Genomic DNA, 21536 nt, shown 5'->3' on the forward strand with positions numbered 1-21536 from the left:
TTTTTTTTAATGTTTATTTATTTTTGAGACAGAGAGAGACAGAGCATGAACGGAGGAGGGTCGGAGAGAGGGAGACACAGAATCCGAAGCAGGCTTCAGGCTCTGAGCTGTCAGAAGGGCTCGAACTCACGGATTGTGAGATCATGACCTGAGCCAAAGTCGGACGCTTAACCAACTGAGCCACCCAGGCGCCCCTCACCGTTTCATTTTTCAAGTAAGCTCTAGGCCCAACATGGGGCTTGAACTCACACCCCCAATGTGGAGAGGCGTATGTTTTGGGGCGCCTAGGTGGCTCAGTCGGTTGAGTGGCCCACTTGAGCTTGGGTCATGATCTCGCGGTTCACGAAGTCGAGCCCTGCGTTGGGCTCTGTGCTGACAGCTCGGAGCCTGGAGCCTGCTTCAGATTCTGTGTCTCCCTCTCTGTCTGCCCCTCCCCTGCTCATGCTCTGTCTCTCTCTCTCTCCCAAAACTAAATAGACCATTAAAAAAAAGAAAAAAAAGTTGTATGTTTTGCCAGGTGCCCCAAGGAAAGACTAATTTCTAATTCAATGTATGTGTTGACATTACAAGGGTTGTGTTTATTCCACCATTTCCTCCCTCCACCCTCTGGTTCTGCGTCTAAGTCCGATCTGCCTCCTCAGGCTGGCTGAGGTTACTCAGTCTAAGATCTCAAACTTCTGTAGAATCACAGATTTCAGCTTTGGGCAGATTTTGGATTGGCTTGTGAGACATGGAACCTTTGGTTGGGATGGTTCTCCCCGTGAGATCCGTGGGTTTGCCCCACTGGGGACTTTCTTACCGTCAGGCTATGTATGTGCAAAGGGGCTCCAAGCCTGAGCCTCTGAGCTGGTATTCTGTGTCACGATCTTGACTTTGGAACTGTGGTAGTACTAAGAAGCCACAGCTTGGATGGAGAAGGAGGGAAGTGTATTATGTCCTAGCTCAAAATGTGTTCCAGCAGCAATTCTCTGACACCACGTGGGTGTCCTACTTTTCAATTCAATTCTGATAATAGGTACTTAGAGGTGGCACAGATCCTATAGGTTAAGGGCTCAGTCCCACAAGAATGCCCCCCACTTCAAATGCCATCAGCAAGTGGGGGCTCTAGGCTACTCATACTTCTACTTGGATGACTACAAATTTGGGCATTTCCACCATTTGCCTGGAGTTCAGTAATTCCCTGAAATGATTCATAGCACCCAGGAAGGTGCTATACTTAACAGTCACGGTTTCATTATAAAGGATACAATGTTGGGACACCTGGGTGGCTCAGTCCGTTAAGCGTCAGACTTCTGCTCAGGTCATGATCTTGTGGTTTGTGAGTTCGAGCCCCACATCAAGCTGTCTGCTGTCAGCACAGAGCCCACTTCTGATCCTCAGTACCCCTCCTGCTCTCTCTCTGCCCCTTCCCTCTCTCTCTCTCTCAAAAAAAAAAAAAAATTAAAAAAGAAATCATCTGACTCTTGATCTCAGCTCAGGTCTTAATCTCAGGGTTGTGAGTTCAAGCCCTGCATTGGGCTCTGCACGGGGCATGAAGCCTACTTTAAAAAACAAAAAACAAAACAAAGCAAAACAAAACAACAGATACAACACAGGAACAGCCAAATGGAAGAGGTACACAGAGTAAGGTCTTGGGGGAGGAAGAACTTCCATGCTCTCTCCTGATGTACCCCCCTCCCAGCTCATCAGATGTGTTCACCAACCCAGAAGTTCCTTGAGCCTCACTGATTCAGGGTTTTTATGTGGGGTTTCATTCCGTATGCACGATTCATTACATCATTGGCCAAGTGACTGAACCCAATGTTTGGTCTCTTTCTCCTCCCTCAGGAGTTAGTATTGAAAGTTCTGACCCTCTAAAGACATAGTCAAAGGGGCTTATTATGAATAATAATTACGAACAAAGGACGAGTCCTATCTCTCAGGGAATTCCAAGGGTTTTAGGAGCTCTGTGCCAGGAACCAAGGACAAACACCAAGTACATTTTATTGTATCATACATTCCCATTACGAATACATGTATCACATGAGCAGACACCTGGGCCTGCCGTGTAATGCAGCTTCAAGAGTTCCAAATGAACTCGGAGCTACCGTGACTGTGACTTCCCAGCGAGAGGCCCACGCCTGGGAGCAAATTCGCTTCTACCTTTGCCAGCTCGATGGCTTTGGGCAACTCACATCACCTCCAACGTGGCTTCCTCATTTGTAAAATACAGAGAGTAACTCCTATCCTGAAGGATTGTTTGATGAGATGGTGGGCATCTAGGCTCCCAGCACACAGGAGTACAAAACAAGAAGCTACTTCCTTCCCCTTCTGTCTAAACTCCCTGGCCCTCCTGCCCTGGACTCTGACCCCTGTGGGGTAGGACTGTATCTTCCCTGTGAGACACTCAGCTGGGGCCCCTGTCTCCCATACACATGCACGCATACCCCAGGGACACACAACCATCTGAGCCCTGGGTTCCAGGCCTGGTTTTAACTAGGTTTTGACTAACTGGTTTTGACTGGTTTTGACTACCTAACTGTGATGTCAGACAAGTCCCCAGTCTCTGCCCTTCTCTGGGCCTCAGTTTTACTCCACAAAACACATTTGTACAAAGAGGGGCTGGGAGCTAAGGTTCACTGGGTGCCTTCCTATTTTTTTTTTAATTTTTAAATAGGCTCCATGCCCAATGTGGGGCTTGAATTCACAACTTGGAGATCAAGAATCACATGCTCTGCTGACTGAGCCAGCCAGGTGCCCAAGGTGCCTTCCATGCTGACCAAGTCGATCAGCACCAGGGTGTGAAGCAGAGAGAAGCAGGAAATAAGGGTCTAAATAACTTGAAACTTTATTACGGGTGAAAGGTACCGGCTTGAGGACTCAAGCCTAGAGACCGCTTCCCAAAGTGAAGGTTAAATAAGGAAAGGGAGGGATGCTAAAGCCTTGGCTGGGGCCAGTGCAGGGCTGGGGCCAGTGCAGGGCTGGGGCCAGGGCAGGGCTGGGACTCAAGGCCAGTACCCTGTTGGACTCTGTCCACTGAGCCTCAGACAAGATTGGGAAAAATACAGAGGGGGCCCAGGACTGTATCACCCCACCCAGGGAGGAGCAGGGAGAGGCCTGGCTGGGGTACACCTCACCACCAGGACAGGAATATAGGCACTGTAGTAAAGTGCTCCCGAATCCACCAAGATCAAGAAAGAGGGCTCTGCCAGGGGGACATCCTGTGTCCCAGAGAAGGGCCCCCCCCACTCCATCTAAGCCCAACCTGGGAATGGCTGAAACCCGGACAAAGGCAGAGCCTGGCAGAGCCCGCGGGAACCAGGTGGGGCAGGGCCGAGCAGGTGGTCTCAGGGCCTGAGCTCCTTCTTCCATTTCTGCAGCTTCTCATCCATGGCCTGGAGTGTGGACTCATCCTGCACCAACACAGATCGGTCCAGCCCCTCTCCCCACACCACCAGTGGGCCGCGGGGAGCTTGAGGGGGCCCTTTTTCCCCTCAAAAACCCCGTCCTTTACCTTCACGAAACAGAAGCGGACATAGTGGTCAAAGATCTTACGATGAGGCACGCTGTAGAAGGTGGAGACCGGGATGGCCACCAAGCCCTGGGGAGGAGGAAGCCCACGTCTCAACACAGCCCCATAGCAGGGTAATCCTTGGCTCTGGGGACAGAGAGCTTCTCTCGATGGGGTGGAAAGAAGGAACATTCAGTGGAGCACCTTCCGGTGCTGGGTCAAGGTCAGAGGCAAAGAATCCCAGAGCATGGTTCTCGGTCCCTCCCGGTAGTACACAGGGAGGGGAAATGGAGAGGGGAGCATCACGTGGCAGGTTAGGGCAGAGCAAGAGAGGAAATAAAACTTAGGGTCAGAGCTCGGAGCTGGCTGAGCTCGTAGTTAACGAGCCAACTCTGCACCCACTGCACAGATGGGAAGGCTGAGGCCGAGAGAGGGCAGGGATTCCTGCCAGCCCGCACGGTGTCTTTTTGCAAATTCCAGACTCCCCATTCCTTGACATAGACACACTCCTGTACCAGGGCTGAGGGCAGAGGCTGGGCTGGATTTGGGCCCAGCCTGTAAAACCACACACAGGTGCCCTGGCAGAGCCTGGCCCACCTTGTTCTTTTTTTCTTTTAAGATGTTATTTTATTTTATTTATGTTTACTTATTTTTGAGAATGAGAGAGATAGAGCACAAGCAGGGGAGGGGCAGAGAGAGAGGGAGACACAGAATCCGAAGCGGGCTCCAGGCTCCGAGCCGTCAGCACAGAGCCCGACGCGGGGATTGAACCCACAGACCGTGAGATCTCGATCTGAGTGGAAGTCAGAAGCTTAACCGACTGAGCCACCCAGGCGTCCCAGACCCACCTTGGTTTTGATCATCCACTTGATGAAGCGTCTGTCGTAGGGCTCATCCACGTCACCAGGCAAGTCGGGCATCTTGCTCTCTGGGGGACAGAAGCCACGCTGAGCCCTGGGCAGCCTCCAGGGCCGCCTCCCCGCCCCCCCCCCCCCCCCCCCCCCCCCACCGCCCAGCCTGGCCAGTCTGGCTCACTGAAGTCTGAGATGTCTGTCATGAAGAAGTAGCTGCCCTGGGGGACCACGGGCTTCAAGCCCACAGACTGCAGGCTGCATATCATTTGGTCACGGGTGCGCTGCATGGCCTGCGGGAACCGCGCAAAGTAGCTGCTGGGTTGGCCAAAGTGAAGCTGCTCGTGCTCGAAGCTCTGGGCCACTGCCGCCTGGGGAGGGTGGACGGACAAACAGGTTGGGGCCGATCCCACCCTTGGGCCGCCTGGGGCCTGTCGTTGCTCCTCCCCCCCGCGGCGGGGGTCCCCTGCCTCTCCTCACCTGACCCTGCGTGGGACAGTGGTAGATAGAGTTCTGGTGCACTGTGCGCAGGTGTTTCATGAGGCTGTCCGGGCCCAGGACCCAGCCCACCTGGCCCAGGAACACGAGGAGGCGGTGAGGCCCTTCGGGGCCTCACCACACCCCTTCTCAGTCCCCAGGGAGGGCAGCCTCACCCGGCCTCCCAGGATCACGGCGGGCGGCGGTACCCCTACCCTCGTCGACTCACCTTCCAGCCAGTGGCGCTAAAGGTCTTGCCAGCGCTGCCAATGGTCAGGGTGCGTTCCCACATACCAGGAAGACTGGCTGCTCAAGGTCAAAGAGAGCGGCTGCTGAGCCCGGGGGGAGGGGCAGGGGAGGGGCGGTGGCTGGGCCCCGGTGGGCACGCGGGCTCGCAACACTCTGGACTCCACGTGCTAATAAGCTATTTACCGAACTTAGCGCATGTCTCATGGCAGCCCTGGAGGCGGCACCACTGTGCCACCCCGTTTTCAGAGAGGTGAGGCCGCTGCCCCAGATTACCTGACCGGTGGGGCTCCAGACCCACGGGTCCGAACTGGCCGGGCTGGCACTGACTTCCGGGTTGGGCTCCGGGGCCCAGCCACAAAAGTCCAGGGGGAAACGCGGGCACCCAGGTCGGCTTGGCTCACCGATGCTGACGTGCTGGTACCCGTCGTAGACCAGCCACTGGTAGACCTCGTCGGCGATGCAGATCACGTCATGCTGCTGGCACAGGCTGGCCACCAGCTCCAATTCCGCCTTGGAGAACACCTGTGGGGACCGACCCCGAGCCGAGAGGCCTGCTCAGAGGGATGAGGAGGTACTGCCAACCCACGGCCAAGGGCCCTTCCACCCCATCTCATTGAATCCCGGCAACTCTCACCCCGGGAGGTCTGTTGCCAGATGACGGAAAATATACATACTGGTCTCTGCACCAGGTTCCTGGCTCAGCGCTCCTAAAACCCTCGTAAATCTCTCAGTAACAAGAGCGCCAGGAGCCTATCTTGTCCTAATATTTGATCTCGGACCCCCATCCGTCCCCGACACAGGGCTCCCGAAACCCTCCCAAATTCCCAAGTGATAAGAGCACTGTTTTTTGTTCTAATGAGGCAACACCCTGGGTAGGCACCAGGGTGGCTCTGGGATGGGGCCGGTCACCAGAAAGATCTGTGATTAGAAGCTTGGGATTTTCAGCCCCATCCTGAAGGGTGGGCAGCCCTGTGGGACGGAGCCCTAACCTGCGGGACCTGACGCTACTCCAGCTGGTGTTGCAGAATTGCTGCGCGTGGGACCCCCCTCTCCCCCAGTCCGAGGTCAGAGTGTGGTAAGCACAGTGGTTGTGTGAGAGGAGAGACACCCAGTTGGAAGACTGGATTTTCCTCTACATCGGTTCCGTCACGTTCCCATTTTACCCGTGAGAAGACACTCCGAAAGGCGAGTTCACGGTCCCAGGGTCTCAGGGAGGTCATGGAGACACCCAGCCTGCCCCACTTCCCTGGGGATTCCTGCCCCTGTCCCTGGGACCTCGGTCCTCAGCTTACATTACAGGTTGACCTCCCATCTCACAGATGAAGAAACTGAGGCGCCTGACACAGCAAAGACATGAACCCAGTCTGGAGGGGCCCCCGGAAGGAGTTCTCTCAGGTACCTTTCCCACAGGGTTGTTGGGTGTGTTGAGAACTAGGGCTTTGGTATGAGAGGTAAACTTGCTGGCCAGCTCTGTGGGGTCCAGCTGCCAGTTGCTGCTGGAATCCAGTTCCCCATCCCGAGTGGGGCCCTGTAAGAGGAGGTGGGGTGTGGTGGCAATAATTACCAACATGACATTCAGCTCCAGGGATCTGACCCTCCTTCCCACAGTCCTTTTTTCCTCGGGGACTCTGGATACGCCTCCCCCATCCTGGAGAAACTGGCCTCCTTTTCTTCCTTCTCTCCCACCTCCCAGGAGCCAACACAGCACACCCCTGGGACCCCTCCGCCTCCCACACCCCAACCAGCGTCCTCACCGGCTTCAAGGTCACAAACACAGGATGACCCCCCGCCATCAACGTCATGGGTTCATAACAGTCAAAAAAGGGCTCAATGATGATGACCTAGCGAAAGGATCTGATTAGCTGGGGTCAGTACGGCCCCCGACCCTCATCCCCACCGGGCCCGAGCCTCGATCACTCACCTCGTCTCCTTCTTCCACCAGGGCCTGGAAGGCTGTGAACAGGGCCCCATAGGCACCCACAGTCACCAGCACGTTCTTGAGTGGGTCTATCTCCTGTCCCAGCAGCTTCCCAAAGAAACTTGCCAGGATCTTTGTCAGGGGTGGGTAACCCTGCCAGGACAGCAGTGGTCAGCCCCCTGGCTCGGCCTGGGCCCACCCTCCCGCTCAGCTGCATCCAGGCGGTTCTAGCACTTTCTAGCAATAGGCCTGAGGCAATGTTGGCTCAAGTTGGGTGAGTTCTTTTATCTCCCCTACCAGTGCTTGTCATCAAGCCTGTTCTGTGCGGTCCCAATGCCCAGGGCTGGCATTTGGTGGAGACCCAGACAGAGCGCGTGCCTTCGCGGAGCACAGTCCAACAGAGCCCCACAGTAGCGGCAACTCCACAATTTCAGTTTAAGAAGGACATTCGTGCCATCTGATCATCCCAGCAGCCTTGCAAGACATGATTCCCACCATTCGACTGGTAGAAAAACAGAGACTCAGAGACAGGAAATGACTTGCTCAAGGTCATGCACAGTCGAGGTGCAGGAATAGGCCTTTACATCACGGCTTTGGAAGCACCCTGCTTTGAGAGGAAGGTTGGATCTGTACGCTTGTTTGCTGAGGACACTTATAAAACACTCGAGGCTAAGCCAAGTGACTGAAACCCGCGGTCTAGAACTTAACTAAATAATCCACTAAACCAGATTTGACCACAGAAAATTTTCTGTACAGGAAAATATACCATGAGCAAAATTAAAAGACAAACATTGCAAGTTAAGAGAAGGAGGTAAGATGTTTAATATATAAAGAGCTCTTACAAAACAACAAGACAAAGATACATACCTAAACGAAAAAAATGAAGTAGGTCATGAAAGAAAAAGTGTTGATGCCCAATACACACATAATTGAGGAAAAGCAAATAAAAGCAACATTGAAAGATTGCTCTAATATTATAAGAATATAATATCAGTATTAAAAAGATTGGCAAGAGTCTAGGACAAATGGGTGGTCTCTCTACAGAACGAACTTTCCTGCCAGGTCTGTGACCAGTCTGTTGGTGGGGATGTAAGCCTTTTTGGAAGGCAATCTGACAATGTCTACCACATGTTTACATGCTTAGACCCTTTGATTCTCTAGTTTTACTTCCAGGGATCTAAGAGAAACACTCACACGGGTGTGCAGAAATATTCACTGTGCCATTGCTTATAATAGTGAGCTATCCAAGCCAGCCCATCAGTGCAGGGCTTGTTAAATAAATTATAGCACAGCTAAGCAATGGAATACCACGTGGCCATTAAAAAGAATGAGGGGGGCGCCTGGGTGGCGCAGTCGGTTAAGCGTCCGACTTCAGCCAGGTCACGATCTCGCGGTCCGTGAGTTCGAGCCCCGCGTCGGGCTCTGGGCTGATGGCTCAGAGCCTGGAGCCTGTTTCCGATTCTGTGTCTCCCTCTCTCTCTGCCCCTCCCCCGTTCATGCTCTGTCTCTCTCTGTCCCAAAAATAAATAAACGTTGAAAAATAAAAAGAATGAGGCTATGCTGGCTATTCTGACGTGGCAAGTTGCCCATGACACGATGTTTAGTGAAATAAACAGGTTACAGAATATTACAGTATATGAGTCCATTTGGATTAAAAAAATGCAAACCTCACATGTTAGGGGTGTGTGTGTGTGTGTGTGTGTGTGTGTGTGTGTGTGTTTATATAAGCACTTTAAAAAGTTAAAAAGTTTAAAAGTCTAAACACTCTTCAGCAAAGTAGCAAACTGTTGGGCGTGGTTATCTCTGAATGGTGGAGCCAGAGGGACCTTTACTCCAAGAACTGGTGGATATTTTACTCTGTGACCTTGACCAGAAGAGTTTGGACTTAGAGTCAAATCAACCAGCAGCGTGCCTTTCAGGATTCAGCTTATGTGTTACCTCCTCCAGGAAGGCTTCCCTGATCTCCCCCAGATTTCCTTGCCTTCTTTCTGCTCCCACAGTATCCTATCCTCCTCTATCACAGCGTATCAACTGCCTGTTTTCTGCTTTTGTTTGTTTGTTTAATCTGCTTTTCCCACTAGGCCATGAGGTCCCGGCTCATAGTTTTTTGTCTGCCTTTCCCTAGATCGTGAGCTGTCCCAGGGCCTGGAACACAGGAGACACTCCGTGAACACTGAACTGTGGCCACATTCAATTCCCTGGGCTCTGCCCCTTCCTCCCGGGGGCTTCCTTGAGACCTGTGTCCCGGGGCTCTGGACGGGGCTGGGAGACTCACAAATGCCCTGGTGTACTGGTTCAGCATGAAGTCGCTGCTGAGGGCGTGCCGAAATGCTTCCACAGCGAAATCTGGGGGTGGGAAGTCGGGGAAGCCTTGGCCCAAGTTCACAGCATCGCATTCACTGGCCATTTTCACAAACTCCACCCTGAGCAACAAATGGAGAGTCAGCACCTGCCCGCCTGGACCTGCTTCCAGGACAGGATGATGCACTGGGCTCATTCCAGAACAACCGGAGAGCTGGCACCTGCCCCAGCCCGAGACCTGCGTGAGGGTCCAAACCCACAGGTCCCTGATCTGAGGTCGGGTGGGCCAAGCACTGTACCAATCCCACATCTCAGCCCCCCGGGATTTCCAACTTTCCGACCAAGATCCATGGTAAGAAATGCTCACATCACAAACCCATGGAGCACAAACATGGAATCAGTATTCTCCTTCCGGTGTGGTCAATCACAGGACTCCCCAGCCTATCCTGCCCTGCCTCATCCCACTTTATTCTTTGGAAATATTTGTGTAGTCTCCGCAGGTGGATTTCACACACCATTAGTGCATCTGTCGGCACCACAGCTGGACCACCAGGCCTCCCATCAGCCACTTCTGGCCTCCGACAACCTTTCTTCTGGCCCTACCTGGTGGCCACCTCTCCAGGGAAATGGAGGGAGAGGCTGAGAGGCTGGATGAGGAGGCTGGTGTGTGGTCTGCAGGTTGGTTGGGAGCAGAGGAGTCAGGCTTGGCCGAGTTGAATTTGCATAACAATAAATAACTGTTCCATCGAAAATCCGTCCTTTTCTTCCCAGAGCCCCACAATGCCTCTGAAGATACACAGAGCTGCTGAGGCTCAGAAAGGCTAGTGACCTGCCCAGAGTCACACAGCAGCTAATAGCAGAGCTGAGAGGCAAAATCAGCTGGTGGACATTCCATGGTGATTGGGTGATGGGGACAGGGGACAGCCAGGCTCAAATGCCCTACAGAGTCCAGCTGCCCTCTGGGTTGGGTCTCTTAGGTCCTGATCCCCAGGCCACCACCCTCGGGTCAGCAGGAACCTGGGACCCTTTTTTGTCCTGACTCTCTTGGTCTCATCCTCCTAGCACCCGCCCCTCCCCTCCCCCCCCCCCACCTGCCCCATATGTACCCCCCAGGCCCGCTCCTGCTCTGCCCTGCCTTTGCATGAGACTTGACCTCTCCTGGCCTCAGTGGGGGTGTTGGGTCCAAGAGTCTGCCGGTCTGTGAGCCAGGAAAGAGTACTGCCCCCTCTCCCATCCTGCCTCCTTGTCATTTCCTCCCTCCAAGTTGGACTCTACCCTACCTGCCAAAGCCTGCGAGGCTGCCCAGCCTCCCTCAGACAGAGGACTGAAGGCGGCAGCCTTCACGAGGGGAGTTTGAAAGAAAAAACCGTCCCATGCTTTATAAAAACAACTACCAACATTTTTTTTTTTTTTTTAAGTACAGGCCAATGCCGCTGGCCAAAGGCAGGGAGGGATTAAGAAGATTCCCTACATTTTTCTTACACACCTTCCCACTGCAATCCGTTGTGTCACTAGTAACAGTGGGCACATGCTCCTTTCATATTTAGAACAAGTCAAGAAAAAAGAAATTAACCTCGGCAAATGCCCAGTAAAGAGCTGCCTGTATCTCACCTTCTCTTACTCCGTACTAAGTGTGAAATAAAATCCGTGGAAAGCCCTGAGCCGGGTGCCTGGGTAATGGCGGTAGCTTTCGTAAGGCTACATAAGGCACATGAGTCATAAGGCACATGAGTCACTGTACCTGCACCCGCACCCCCACGCCCGCCACAGCCAAGTGGGGGTGAAGCTGAGATTCGAACCCAGGTCTGCTGCTTCAAGTCTCACCTTTCACGGGCCGTGGCTGCAAATCTCACAGTCCTGGCAAGGCAGGGGGCCCTCCTGGGTTCCGCTGAGTTCCTGCAAACCCAGGGACGTCCCGCCCCGCCCCCAAGCCCCCACGCTCGACGGGACACCCGCACACCTCCCCAGCCCCGCGGAGCTCACCATGGGTCATGGTCAATCCCGTCCAGCCTGCGAGCTTGCACCCTCTTGGCCATGGTGAGCTGAAGACAGAGCGAGCAGAAGAAAGTCAGAGTGGTGGACGTGCAGATCTTTTCTGGCCACAGTCCCCGCCCCTCTGGGGGGCAGATGCAGATCCTTACTCCCCAATAGCAGGATGGGCTCCAGCCAACCCTCGCACCTGGCTCCGCCCCATCCCAACAGCCTCACTGGCCCAACCTGCCCGTCTGGACTCCTCGTGCTCTGAAATGGACCAGATTCGGACCAGATTCAGGCCGGCTGAGGAGGAGGGGCAAGAGGAAGGGGGAAGAGGGCAGGAGAAGCACAAAGGTAAAGGTGACAGCAGCAGGTTCCCTTACAGAGGTCTGGCTAAACTCAGAACAATCTTGCTGGGCTCATTGTATAGATGAGAAAATCACATTAAAAAAAAAAAATATATATATATAGGATTCAGCTTAGGTGTTACCTCCTCCAGGAAGGCTTCCCTGATCTCCCCCAGATTTCCTTGCCTTCTTTCTGCTCCCACAGTATCCCATCCTCCTCTATCACAGCATATCAATAAATATCAAATAAATAAACATTAAAATTTTTTTTAAATTTCTTAAAAAAACAGAACAAAGATGAGTTGGGGTGGCGGTGGGGGATAGAAAGTGGACTTCAGGGAAGTTTGAGGTGGGGTATGGAGTAGGGGGTGGAGGGGCATAGAGAGAGAGAGAGTACAGAAGAGGTGAATGGAGTTGAATGGGTTCAAGGAGATAAAAATAACGGGGGAACCGCGGAAACTTGGGAGGGCAAAGGCACGACCTGCAAGGATGTCAGACGGTAACTGCATAAGTGAGGAAACAGTGCCTGTTCTTGCTTGGACTTCTGCATAACGTATTCCTCGGCCAATGTCGATTGAGCGCCTACCTCGTCCCGAACCTGAACCCGGGGCTGGGCTCCGGGGATGATGGGGAGGCAGCGGCACAATGCAGACTGTTCAGATGCAAAGCTCTGAGTTCTACATTAGAGGCAAGAGCAAGAGAGGGGTCCCCAGCCAGGTTGCAGTCCAGGAAGGCTTACTGAAAGAGGAAGCTCATGCACAGCTCTGAAGCCAGGACCAGGCCAGATCTCAGGGGCCCCGGGTTAAGCGGCAAATCACACGGGGCTGGAGCACTTACAGTCTGGTGCAAGCACCGAGTGACAGAAGTTCCAGCCTTCTTTCTCTGGAGGGGCCCCATCAGCTGTAAAGAGATGGCTGCCGCATTCCTGAACATGTCTCCCAGAGCCTCGGGACACTGGCAACTTCCCCTCCAGGGGCAGAAGAGAGGGAGGAGAATGCTCTGGCCAGAAAATGGCTCTGAGCCCAGGGCGTGGGTCCCACACACACAGCTCTAACAACAACAACAACAACAACAACAACAACAACAACAACAGTAAGGGCAATTTTACTGAGTGGTCACTGTGTGAGAGGTGTGGCAACAAGTGCTTTTTTTTTTTTTTTAAAGTTTACTTATTTATTTCTTTTTTTTTTTTAATTTTTTTTTTTTAACGTTTATTTATTTTTGAGACAGAGAGAGACAGAGCATGAACAGGGGAGGGGCAGAGAGAGAGGGAGTATTTATTTCTTAAAAAAAATTTTTTTAAATGTTTACCTTTATTTTTGAGACAGAGAGAGACAGAGCATGAGCAGGGGAGAGGCAGAGAGAGAGGGAGACATAGAATCAGAAGCAGGCTCCAGGCTCTGAGCTGTCAGCACAGAGTCCGATGAGGGGCTTGAACTCGTCAACTGTGGGGTCATGACCCGAGCCGAAGTCGGACACTCAACCGACTGAGCCACCCAGGCGCCCCTAAGTTTATTTATTTATTTTGAGAGAGAGAAAGCACAAATGGGGAAGGGACAGAGAGACAGGAAGAGAGAGAGAATCCCAAGCAGGCTATGCACTGTCAGCACAGAGCCTGCTGCAGGGCTCAAACTCATAAACCGTGAGATCATGACCTGAGCCAAAGTCGGATGCTTAACCGACTGAGCCACCCAGGAGCCCCACAAGTGCTTTTTTGCATGATTATCTCTCACACCTACAACTCCTCCATCCCCAGCAGTCAGAGTGACCCTTTCAAAATGTAAATTACCTTTAATGAAAAAAAAAGATCCAGGGGAAGATCATGGATGGCCCCTAACATCACAGGGAGAGTCAACCCCACATTTTGTGCTGACTCTGAAAACACACACACCTCCTGCAAATTATTCCTGTGCTAAAACCAAATCTAAATAAGATCATGCCTTTGGATTGCTAGAACACAAGGGACAGAAGAACATGTTAAATGACACCATGGAGAGGCGATCCACAAATGACCCTGTTTCTTCAACAGATAAAGTGCAAAGGAAAAACCTATCTTGGACACGATAGGTTAAAGGAGACTTAAAGGCATACATTTAAAAAGTGAATGTCTTGAAAAGCAAGAAAAATATTGACAGACTCACTGCACAAGTTCAAAGCTTACTGAAAGGCTACTGGAACCAACAAAGGGTAGTACTAGCATAAGGACAGACATAGAAATCAACGGAATCGAATTGAGCATCCAGAAATAAAGCTCACACATTTATGGCCAATTGCCATCTGACAAGAATGGTAAGAAAATTCAGTGAGGCCAGAACAGTCTTTCAACAAATGGTACTGGACAACTGGTTATCCACAGGCAGAAGAATGAATTTGGACCCCTACCTCACACCATACACAAAACTAACTCAAAGTGGATCACAGACCTAAATATAAGAGCCCAAACTATAAAACCCCCAGAAGAAAAGAGGAGTATATCTTTGTGATATATTTTTTAAAGGAATTTTTTTAAGTTTATTTATTTTTTTTTTAATTTTTTTTTCAACGTTTTTATTTATTTTTGGGACAGAGAGAGACAGAGCATGAACGGGGGAGGGGCAGAGAGAGAGGGAGACACAGAATCGGAAACAGGCTCCAGGCTCCGAGCCATCAACCCAGAGCCTGACGCGGGGCTCGAACTCACGGACCGCGAGATCGTGACCTGGCTGAAGTCGGACGCTTAACCGACTGCGCCACCCAGGCGCCCCTTAAAGTTTATTTTGAGGGAGACAGAGACAGTGCGAGTGGGGGAGGGGAGAGAGAAAGGGAGAGAGAGAATCCCAAGCAGGCTCAGCCCCGTCAGCACAGAGCCTGACTCGGGGCTCAAACCCACGAACTGGAGATCATGACCTGAGCAGAGACAAAGAGTCAGATGCTTAACCGACTGACTCTACCCTGGTGCCCCATCTTTGTGATCTTCAGTGAGAAGACAATTTCTTAGATATAACACCAAAGACACAGGCAACAAAAGAAAAAACAGAACCAATGGATTTCATCAAAATTAAAAACTTTTGTGCCTCAAAGGATACCATCAAGAAAAGTGAAAAGACAAAAGTATGGGGGGAAAATATCTGCAAATCATAAACCTGAATTTCCCCCAAGAAGATAGATAAACAGCTAACAGGCACATGAAAAGGTGCTCAGCATCCTTAGTCACTGGGCAAAGGCCACTTTATACCACTAGAAGGCTGCTACAAATAACAAGGATAATTACAAGTGTTGTAAGGATACAGAAAGTTTATCAACTAGAAACTCAATGGCAAAACAAATGCCCTTTATTAAAAAAAAAAACGTTTTTTAATGTTTATTTTTGAAAGAGAGACAGAGGGCGAGTGGGGGAGGGGCAGAGAGCGAGAGGGAGACACAGAATCCAAATCAGGCTCCAGGCTCCGAGCTGTCAGCGCAGAGCCCGACGCGGGGCTCGAACTCACGAACTGAATTGTAAGATCATGACCCGAGCGTCAGGATGCTCAACCGGCCAAGCCGTCCAGGCACACCAGCAAAACAAGTTCCCTTTAAAGTAGGAACGAAATTCAAAGAGGTCTCTATCATCACTTCCTTCAACACCATATTGGAAGTCCTAGCTGGTGGGACAAGAAGAGGAAGTTACGTGTATAAGACCCAGAAGAAATAATACCACCACTATCTGCAAGGGCTATGGCTGACTGCACACAATGATCCAAACAAATACACAAACGCTAAAACTAACCAAAGCTCAGCAAGGTGGCTACAGTTAAGATCAAAATGCAAAAAGAAACTGCATTGCCACCCCTCCCCCAAAACACCGTCCCCGTCTCTCTTTGGCCCAACTACCAGAGGGTGCATTAAATAGTCTTGGGCACCAGGAAAAAAACCAACCAACCAACCAACCAACCAACCAATCAACCACAAGAGTCAGATAATTACAAATTTTTTTTTAAGGGCTATTTAGTTTTGAGAGAGCGCACGCAGGAGAAGGGCAGAGAGAGGGGGACAGAAGATTTGAAGCGGGCTCTGCGCTGACAGGCTGACAGCAGCGAGAGCCCGAGGTGCGCCTTGAACTCACGAACTGTGAGGTCATGACCTGAGCCAAACTCAGTTGCTCAGCCGACTGAGCCACCCAGGTGCCCCAGACAATTACAAATGTTTAAAGATGTTTCAAGAATTGGGGCGCCTGGGTGACTCAGTCGGTTAAGCACCTGACTCTTGATTTCGGTTCAGGTCACGATCTCAAAGTTGATGAGTTTGAGCCCCACGTTGGGTTCCGTGCTGACAGCACGAAGCCTGTTTGGGATCCTTTCTCCGCCTCTCTCTCCCGCTGTCCCGCTCAAGCTCCTGTTCTCTCTCAAAACAAATAAATACACTTAAAAAAAGAAAGACGCTTCGAGGATGCTGAGAAACTGGAACCCTGGCGCATTGCTTCTGGGAATGTAACATGGCAGCTGTGCCATTGTACATTTGGCTGTTTTACTGTGGAAACAGTTTGGCAGGGTCCTCCAAGTTTACACACAGACTCCCCGCATGACCCAGCAATTCTACTCCTAGGTGTAGACTCCGGAGAAATGAAAACTATGCCCACGCAAAGATTTGTACGTGCATTTTTACAGCAGCATTATTCATAACAGCCTAAAGCGGAAACCATCTGTCAGTTGGTGGACGTCAGTTGATAAACCAAATGTGGTACATCCACATGATGGACTAGAATTGGGCAAAAAAAAGGGAATGAGGTTCGGCTACAACACGGATACACCTGGACACGTTATGCTAAGTAAAAGGAGCCAGTCACAAAAGCCCACAATTTACATGATTCCGTTTGTATGAAAGAGGCAAAGCTATAGAGACAGAGTAGATCAGTGATTGCCTTGCACTGGGGGGTGGGAGTCTGAGGGTGGGAATGGGGAATGACCGCTATGGCTACTGGGTATCTCTTTGGTGCGAGGGACAAATTCTAAAACTAGACTGTGGTGTGAATATACCATAAGCCAGTGAACAGTACACTTTAAATGGTTGAATTATTTGGTATGTGTCTCGTTCTATCTCAATAAAAATTTTAAAAAATCACCAAGGTTTAGGGACACCTGGGTGGCTCAGTCGGTTGAGTGCCCGACCCTTGGTTTTGGCGCAGGTCATGGTCTCGAGGTTCGTGGGTTCGAGCCCTGCGTCGGGCTCTGCCTTGTCGATACAGAGAAGACTGCTTGGGATTCTCTCTCTCTGCCCCTCCCGTGCTCACTTGAGTGCGTGCTCGTGCTCTCTCTAAATACATAAACTAATTAATTAACTTTAAAAAAATCACCAAGGTTTAGGGGCACCTGGCTGGCGCTGTGGGTGAAGTGTGTGACTCTTGATCTTGGGGTCGTGAGTTCAAGCCCCATGTTGGGTGTAGAGATTACTTAAAAATAGGGGCGCCTGGGTGGCTCAGTCGGTTAAGCATCAGCTCAGGTCATGATCTCACAGTCTGTGAGTTCGAGCCCCGTGTGGGGCTCTGTGCTGACAGCTCAGAGCCTGGAACCTGCTTCAGGTTCTGTGTCTCCCTCCCTCTCTGCCCCTCCCCAACTTGTGCTCTGTCTCTCTCTTCTCAAAAACAAATAAACATTAAAAAATAAATAAATAAAAATAGATAAAAATCTTTAAAAAAACAAAATAGGGGCGCCTGGGTGGCTCAGTTGGTTAAGCATCTGACTCTTGGTTTCAGCTCAGGTCATGATCTCATGCTTCGTGAGTTCAAGCCGGCGTTGGGCTCTGAGATGACAGTGCAGAGCCTGCTTGGGATTCTCTCTCTCTCTCTGCCCCTCCCCCTATTGCTCTGTCTCTCTCGCTCTCTCTCTCTCTCTCTCTCAAAAATAAATAAACTTAAAAAAAACATTTGCAGTTCATGAGTTTGAGCCCCACGTTGGGCTCTGTGCTGACAGCTGGGAGCCTAGAGCCTGCTTTGCATTCTGTGTCTCCCTCTCTCTCTGCCCCTCCCCTGCTCGCACTCTCTCTCTCTCTCTCTCTCTCTCAAAAATAAATAAGCATTAAAAAAATTAAAAATGAATAAATAAAACAAAAAAAAAGGCAGTGCCCTTGTGGTGGCCACAGGAATGTCTCTCTTACTGGCCTGATTGAGGGGATGGCTGTACTCAGAAATCCATCATCCTTAGCACTAAGGCAGTGAAAGTTCCCAATACATATCCGTGGGAGAAATGTGAATATGGCCTGTACGTCAGGTGACGTCACTGGATCAATGGTCAGTTTCTTTGGGGTGATAACGAGGGCTGTTTGTGTTGGGGGGACGGATGGCATTCTTAGGAGGCACGTGAAGTATTGAGGAGTGAGGGGTCAGGATGCCTGCAACTTGCTTTCAAGAGATTCAGCAAAGACAGGCATCCACAAGGGCAGGGCAACGAGGGAGGTGTTAGCAAATGCGGTGCGCTGCGAGCGAGGGCTGACGCTAGGTGGGAGGCACGGTGTGGGTACTGCACGGTTCTTTTGCCTTTTCTGTAGATCCGACTTTTTCGGAACAGAAAGCTGAGAGGCAAAGGGGGCAGGTGTACCAACCAGACGCAGTGCGCGGGCACCTGGGAGCGCGAGCGAGGAAATGACCGTCAAGGTGCCACCCTCGCCCCCCAAGACAAGCGCTCAACAAAAACCCACTAAGGTGCTTATTCCCTTATGAATCTCTTAGGAGAGTTTGGTGACTGATTGAGAAAGTAGGGCTATAGGAGAAGGAAGAATGAGTTGAACTGGACCTCTCTGACCCAAAGATGTGGGGCTGAGAGCCAGAGAGAGAGAGAGAGAGCGCACACACTGGAAGAGTGTGGGCAGAGAACACCCCACCTCTGCTCTGGGGAAACAGAAAGAAAGAGGCTGCTTGGTTTTGAGCTAGCCACCCCAGGTTTGCCAGGTAATGGTGCCCTAGCCTCCCTTGGGACCCGGCCCCTGTCCTCTGGGAGCTGGACTAGGCTAGTTAGGACTAGTTAGTCTTCATTTCAGGCTCGAATCTGTGCCAGGCAGCAAAGGTTGGGCAGAGCACAGCGTCCTTAGCCAATGGTCCTCAGGGAGTGGGCTGTGGGACGCTGGGTGGGAATGCCACAGCGAGGCTTCACAAGACTTGTAAATATCTAGGTGCGCCTTGCTGGCTAAGTTGGTTAGGCAGCTGGCTCTAGATTTTGGCTCAAGTCATGATCTCATGGTTTGTGAGACTGAGTCCTGCATCAGGCTCTGTGCTGACAGTGTGAAGCCCGCTTGGGATTCCCTCCCTCCCTCTCTTTCTGCCTGTCCCCTAATCGCACTGTCTCTCTCTCTCTCTCTCTCTCTCTCTCTCTCTCTCTCAAAATAAATAAATAAACTTAAAAATAAAAAGACTTGTAAATATCTAGACACCTGCTGTGTGGGCTCCACTGAGGGTTCCCAAATGTTAGGGGTGGTCTGAGGGACAAACGTGAACACTGACCAGGTATTGTAGGGTATGAAGAAATCCTTCATTTGTTAGCTGTGCTAATGGTATTGGGGATTTCTTTCTTTCCTCTTAACAGTCCTCACGCTTCAGAGATGTATCCTGAAGTATTTACGACAAAATATTTGGGATTTGCTTCAAACTAATCCCAAATGATCCAGACGGTGGAAATAGGAAACGGATGGGGGGGACAGATAAAGTAAGCTGGGCCATGGATTGAGACTGGGAGGGTCAGTATACTCTACTCTCTACTTCTGTATGTATTTAAAATGTTCCCGGGGCGCCTGGGTGGCTCAGTGGGTTGAGCATATGACTTCCGCTCAGGTCATGATCTCACGGCTTGTGAGTTTCAGCCCCGCGTCAGGCTGGCTGCCGTCAGCAGAGAACCTGCTTTGGATCCTCTGTCTCCCTCTCTCTCTCTGCTTCTCCCCCACTCGCATTCTCTCTTTCAAAAATAAATAAACATTAAAAATATTAGTAATAAAAAATAAAACGTTCCACACCCACGAGGAGGAAGTCAGAGCCACAACATGGAAGGAGGCTGGGCCCCTGATGCTGGAGGAACCATCGCTTATCTCTGGATTTAGTTGGGGCTTGAGGGGAAGGTAGATCTTGCTTAAGCTGCTGTTATTTGGGGTTCTCTTTCATTCACAGCAAATTAGGCCTCACCTAATTTGATTGCTAAACCCTGTCAATCAATACCATCAGCTCCAAACCACCGAGAGCACAGCCATGACTGAAACGATAGAGTGAGGGAATGTGCACACCACGGGGCTGTGAGGTCTCAGCGAGAGGGTGTTAGAACTTATTACAGGATTTGGACTGTGGTGGAGTGATTTGGGGGAGGGTCCAGGGAAGCAGGACTTTGGTCTGGACTGGCGCTTTCAGAAGCAGGGATCACTTTACGGTTGGATATCACAAATCTTATTTGTAGGGAGGCGGGCTGGAGCGAGGCTAGCTGTCACAGGTGTAGAAGCAACCCCCCACATGTGCCAGGAGAGGGGGCGCTAGGTTTTGTGTGGCTTCGAAGACGTTCACGTTGGTCTGTGTTCAGACGTGATTACAGAATGTTCTTCCTGGATATCGATGTTCTGTGCGGTTGTCCACGTTCAAGAGAACACAAGTCCTATCTTTGGGTGCCAGGCCAGCTCCTGGATTCCAGAAGCTGCTTTTCTCTTCCTAAATCCTGGAACCAAGAATAAAATCCAAAGTCTTTACCGTCTACTAGAAGGCCCTGTTAAATCAGATGTGAGATCACCTGTCTCAGGTCACTTCTTGGCCCTGTCCCTTTCACTTGTTTTCCTCCAGCCACACTTGCCATTCCTGTCTACTTGGGTCCCTGTATCCACTCTCCTTCTAGAGCGGTGTCAGAGAACTTTCCCGGTATGGGGCCAGGGTCAATACTGTGGGCTTTGCAGGACATCCCGTCTCTGTCACAGCTCCTTAGCTCTACCGTTGCAGGGAGACAGAAGCCTTGGACAACACATACACCAATGAATGAGCTTGCGTCTCAGTAACACTGTATTGAAAAACCCTGGTGGCAGACCAGGTCCGGACTGTGGGCCCTCCTGGAATCTTGAACTCTCAGACTCGTCCACACTTAGCCTCTGGCAATTTCTCAGTCACGTTTAGGTCTTCCCACCCCTGAATGGGGCCCATGCGGAGGTTTCTGTTCTGGTTAAATTGTGATTCTCTGGATCTGCTGGTTTTTCTAATTTTGGGGGCAGTGGTTTGCCCTGTGACCTCACTTCTCTAACGGGTCTAAGGAGAGGTGTTGGTTTTTCGGTTGGTTCAGCTTTCTGCTTGTTAGGATGGAGTGATGACATCCCAAGCTCTTTCCATGTGGGACTGGAAGTCGGAAGTCCAATATAGCCTGCCTGTTCACATAACCTCGTAACTGTCAGTATAATACTCTAACTTCACTATAAAGGAGAAGTGAAGGAAAATAATTTAGAACCCAATAGTCAGGCTTGCCCACCCTAGAAGATTCCATGAAGTAGACAACTGCTTCACCTGCTTTTAAGAAGTTCAGTCTGACCAGTGCAGCTACTTAGCCTGTCCCTTCTAAACCCTGACCCAGCCCAGGCTCTTCCCTCACAGTCACCCAAAGCGTTTCTGAGCGCTGACCATCAGCTATCTGTCCAAAGGTGAGACACATCCTCCTTATGTTCTTTAATCGTCAGCTGCGTCCAGAAGCTTTAATCTTCTCGGGCCGTGCCCTGGCTTAGGGGCTGAGACTACTGTAGGGACCAGACGCTGGCAGGGCTGAGCTGCTGGGCCCCGGGCGAGGGTGGAGGGTTGAAGTGGGATGGGGAGGCAAGAGGCTGACAAGCACTCTCTCCTTCATACATCCAGCAAGTATTTCCTGACAAGCACAAAGGCACGTGTTATGGTTTGAAATGTGTCCCCTGAAAGTATGTGTTGAAGAGTCCCGAGCCCCAGTGCCTGTGAATGGAACCTTATTTGGAAATAGGGTTTT

At 51.1% G+C, this 21536-nt stretch overlaps 1 protein-coding gene and 1 non-coding gene across 5 annotated transcripts in view; both read right to left on the reverse strand.

Annotated features, from left to right (window-relative positions):
* Nucleotides 1-2803: 2803 nt before the first annotated feature.
* The window catches only part of KYAT1 (kynurenine aminotransferase 1), a 33958-nt gene continuing 15225 nt past the window's right edge, over nt 2804-21536 (reverse strand). For 2 of the 4 annotated variants that reach the window (XM_047070604.1, XM_047070597.1), the window contains exons 2-14: nt 12445-12657; nt 11270-11328; nt 9261-9408; nt 6989-7138; nt 6822-6908; nt 6467-6595; nt 5469-5589; nt 5048-5124; nt 4822-4911; nt 4526-4712; nt 4339-4418; nt 3494-3580; nt 2804-3392 (exon numbers count right to left, since the gene is read on the reverse strand). In XM_047070604.1, coding sequence (XP_046926560.1) covers nt 3327-3392; nt 3494-3580; nt 4339-4418; nt 4526-4712; nt 4822-4911; nt 5048-5124; nt 5469-5589; nt 6467-6595; nt 6822-6908; nt 6989-7138; nt 9261-9408; nt 11270-11328; nt 12445-12540 — 1377 coding nt within the window. In that variant the 5' untranslated portion in view covers nt 12541-12657 and the 3' untranslated portion in view covers nt 2804-3326. The remainder of the gene's footprint in view (nt 3393-3493; nt 3581-4338; nt 4419-4525; nt 4713-4821; nt 4912-5047; nt 5125-5468; nt 5590-6466; nt 6596-6821; nt 6909-6988; nt 7139-9260; nt 9409-11269; nt 11329-12444; nt 12658-21536) is intronic. The other 2 variants (XM_047070614.1, XM_047070623.1) reach the window with 1 other exon arrangement.
* On the reverse strand, nt 4241-4325 carry TRNAG-UCC (transfer RNA glycine (anticodon UCC)). The gene has a single exon. It is a non-coding gene; the product is annotated as a tRNA-Gly (tRNA).

Source organism: Lynx rufus, unplaced genomic scaffold, assembly GCF_022079265.1.
Source record: "Lynx rufus isolate CCGP_SWC_20201006 ecotype Redwood Valley unplaced genomic scaffold, mLynRuf1.p SCAF_10, whole genome shotgun sequence".
Classification (NCBI taxonomy): Eukaryota; Metazoa; Chordata; class Mammalia; order Carnivora; family Felidae; genus Lynx; species Lynx rufus.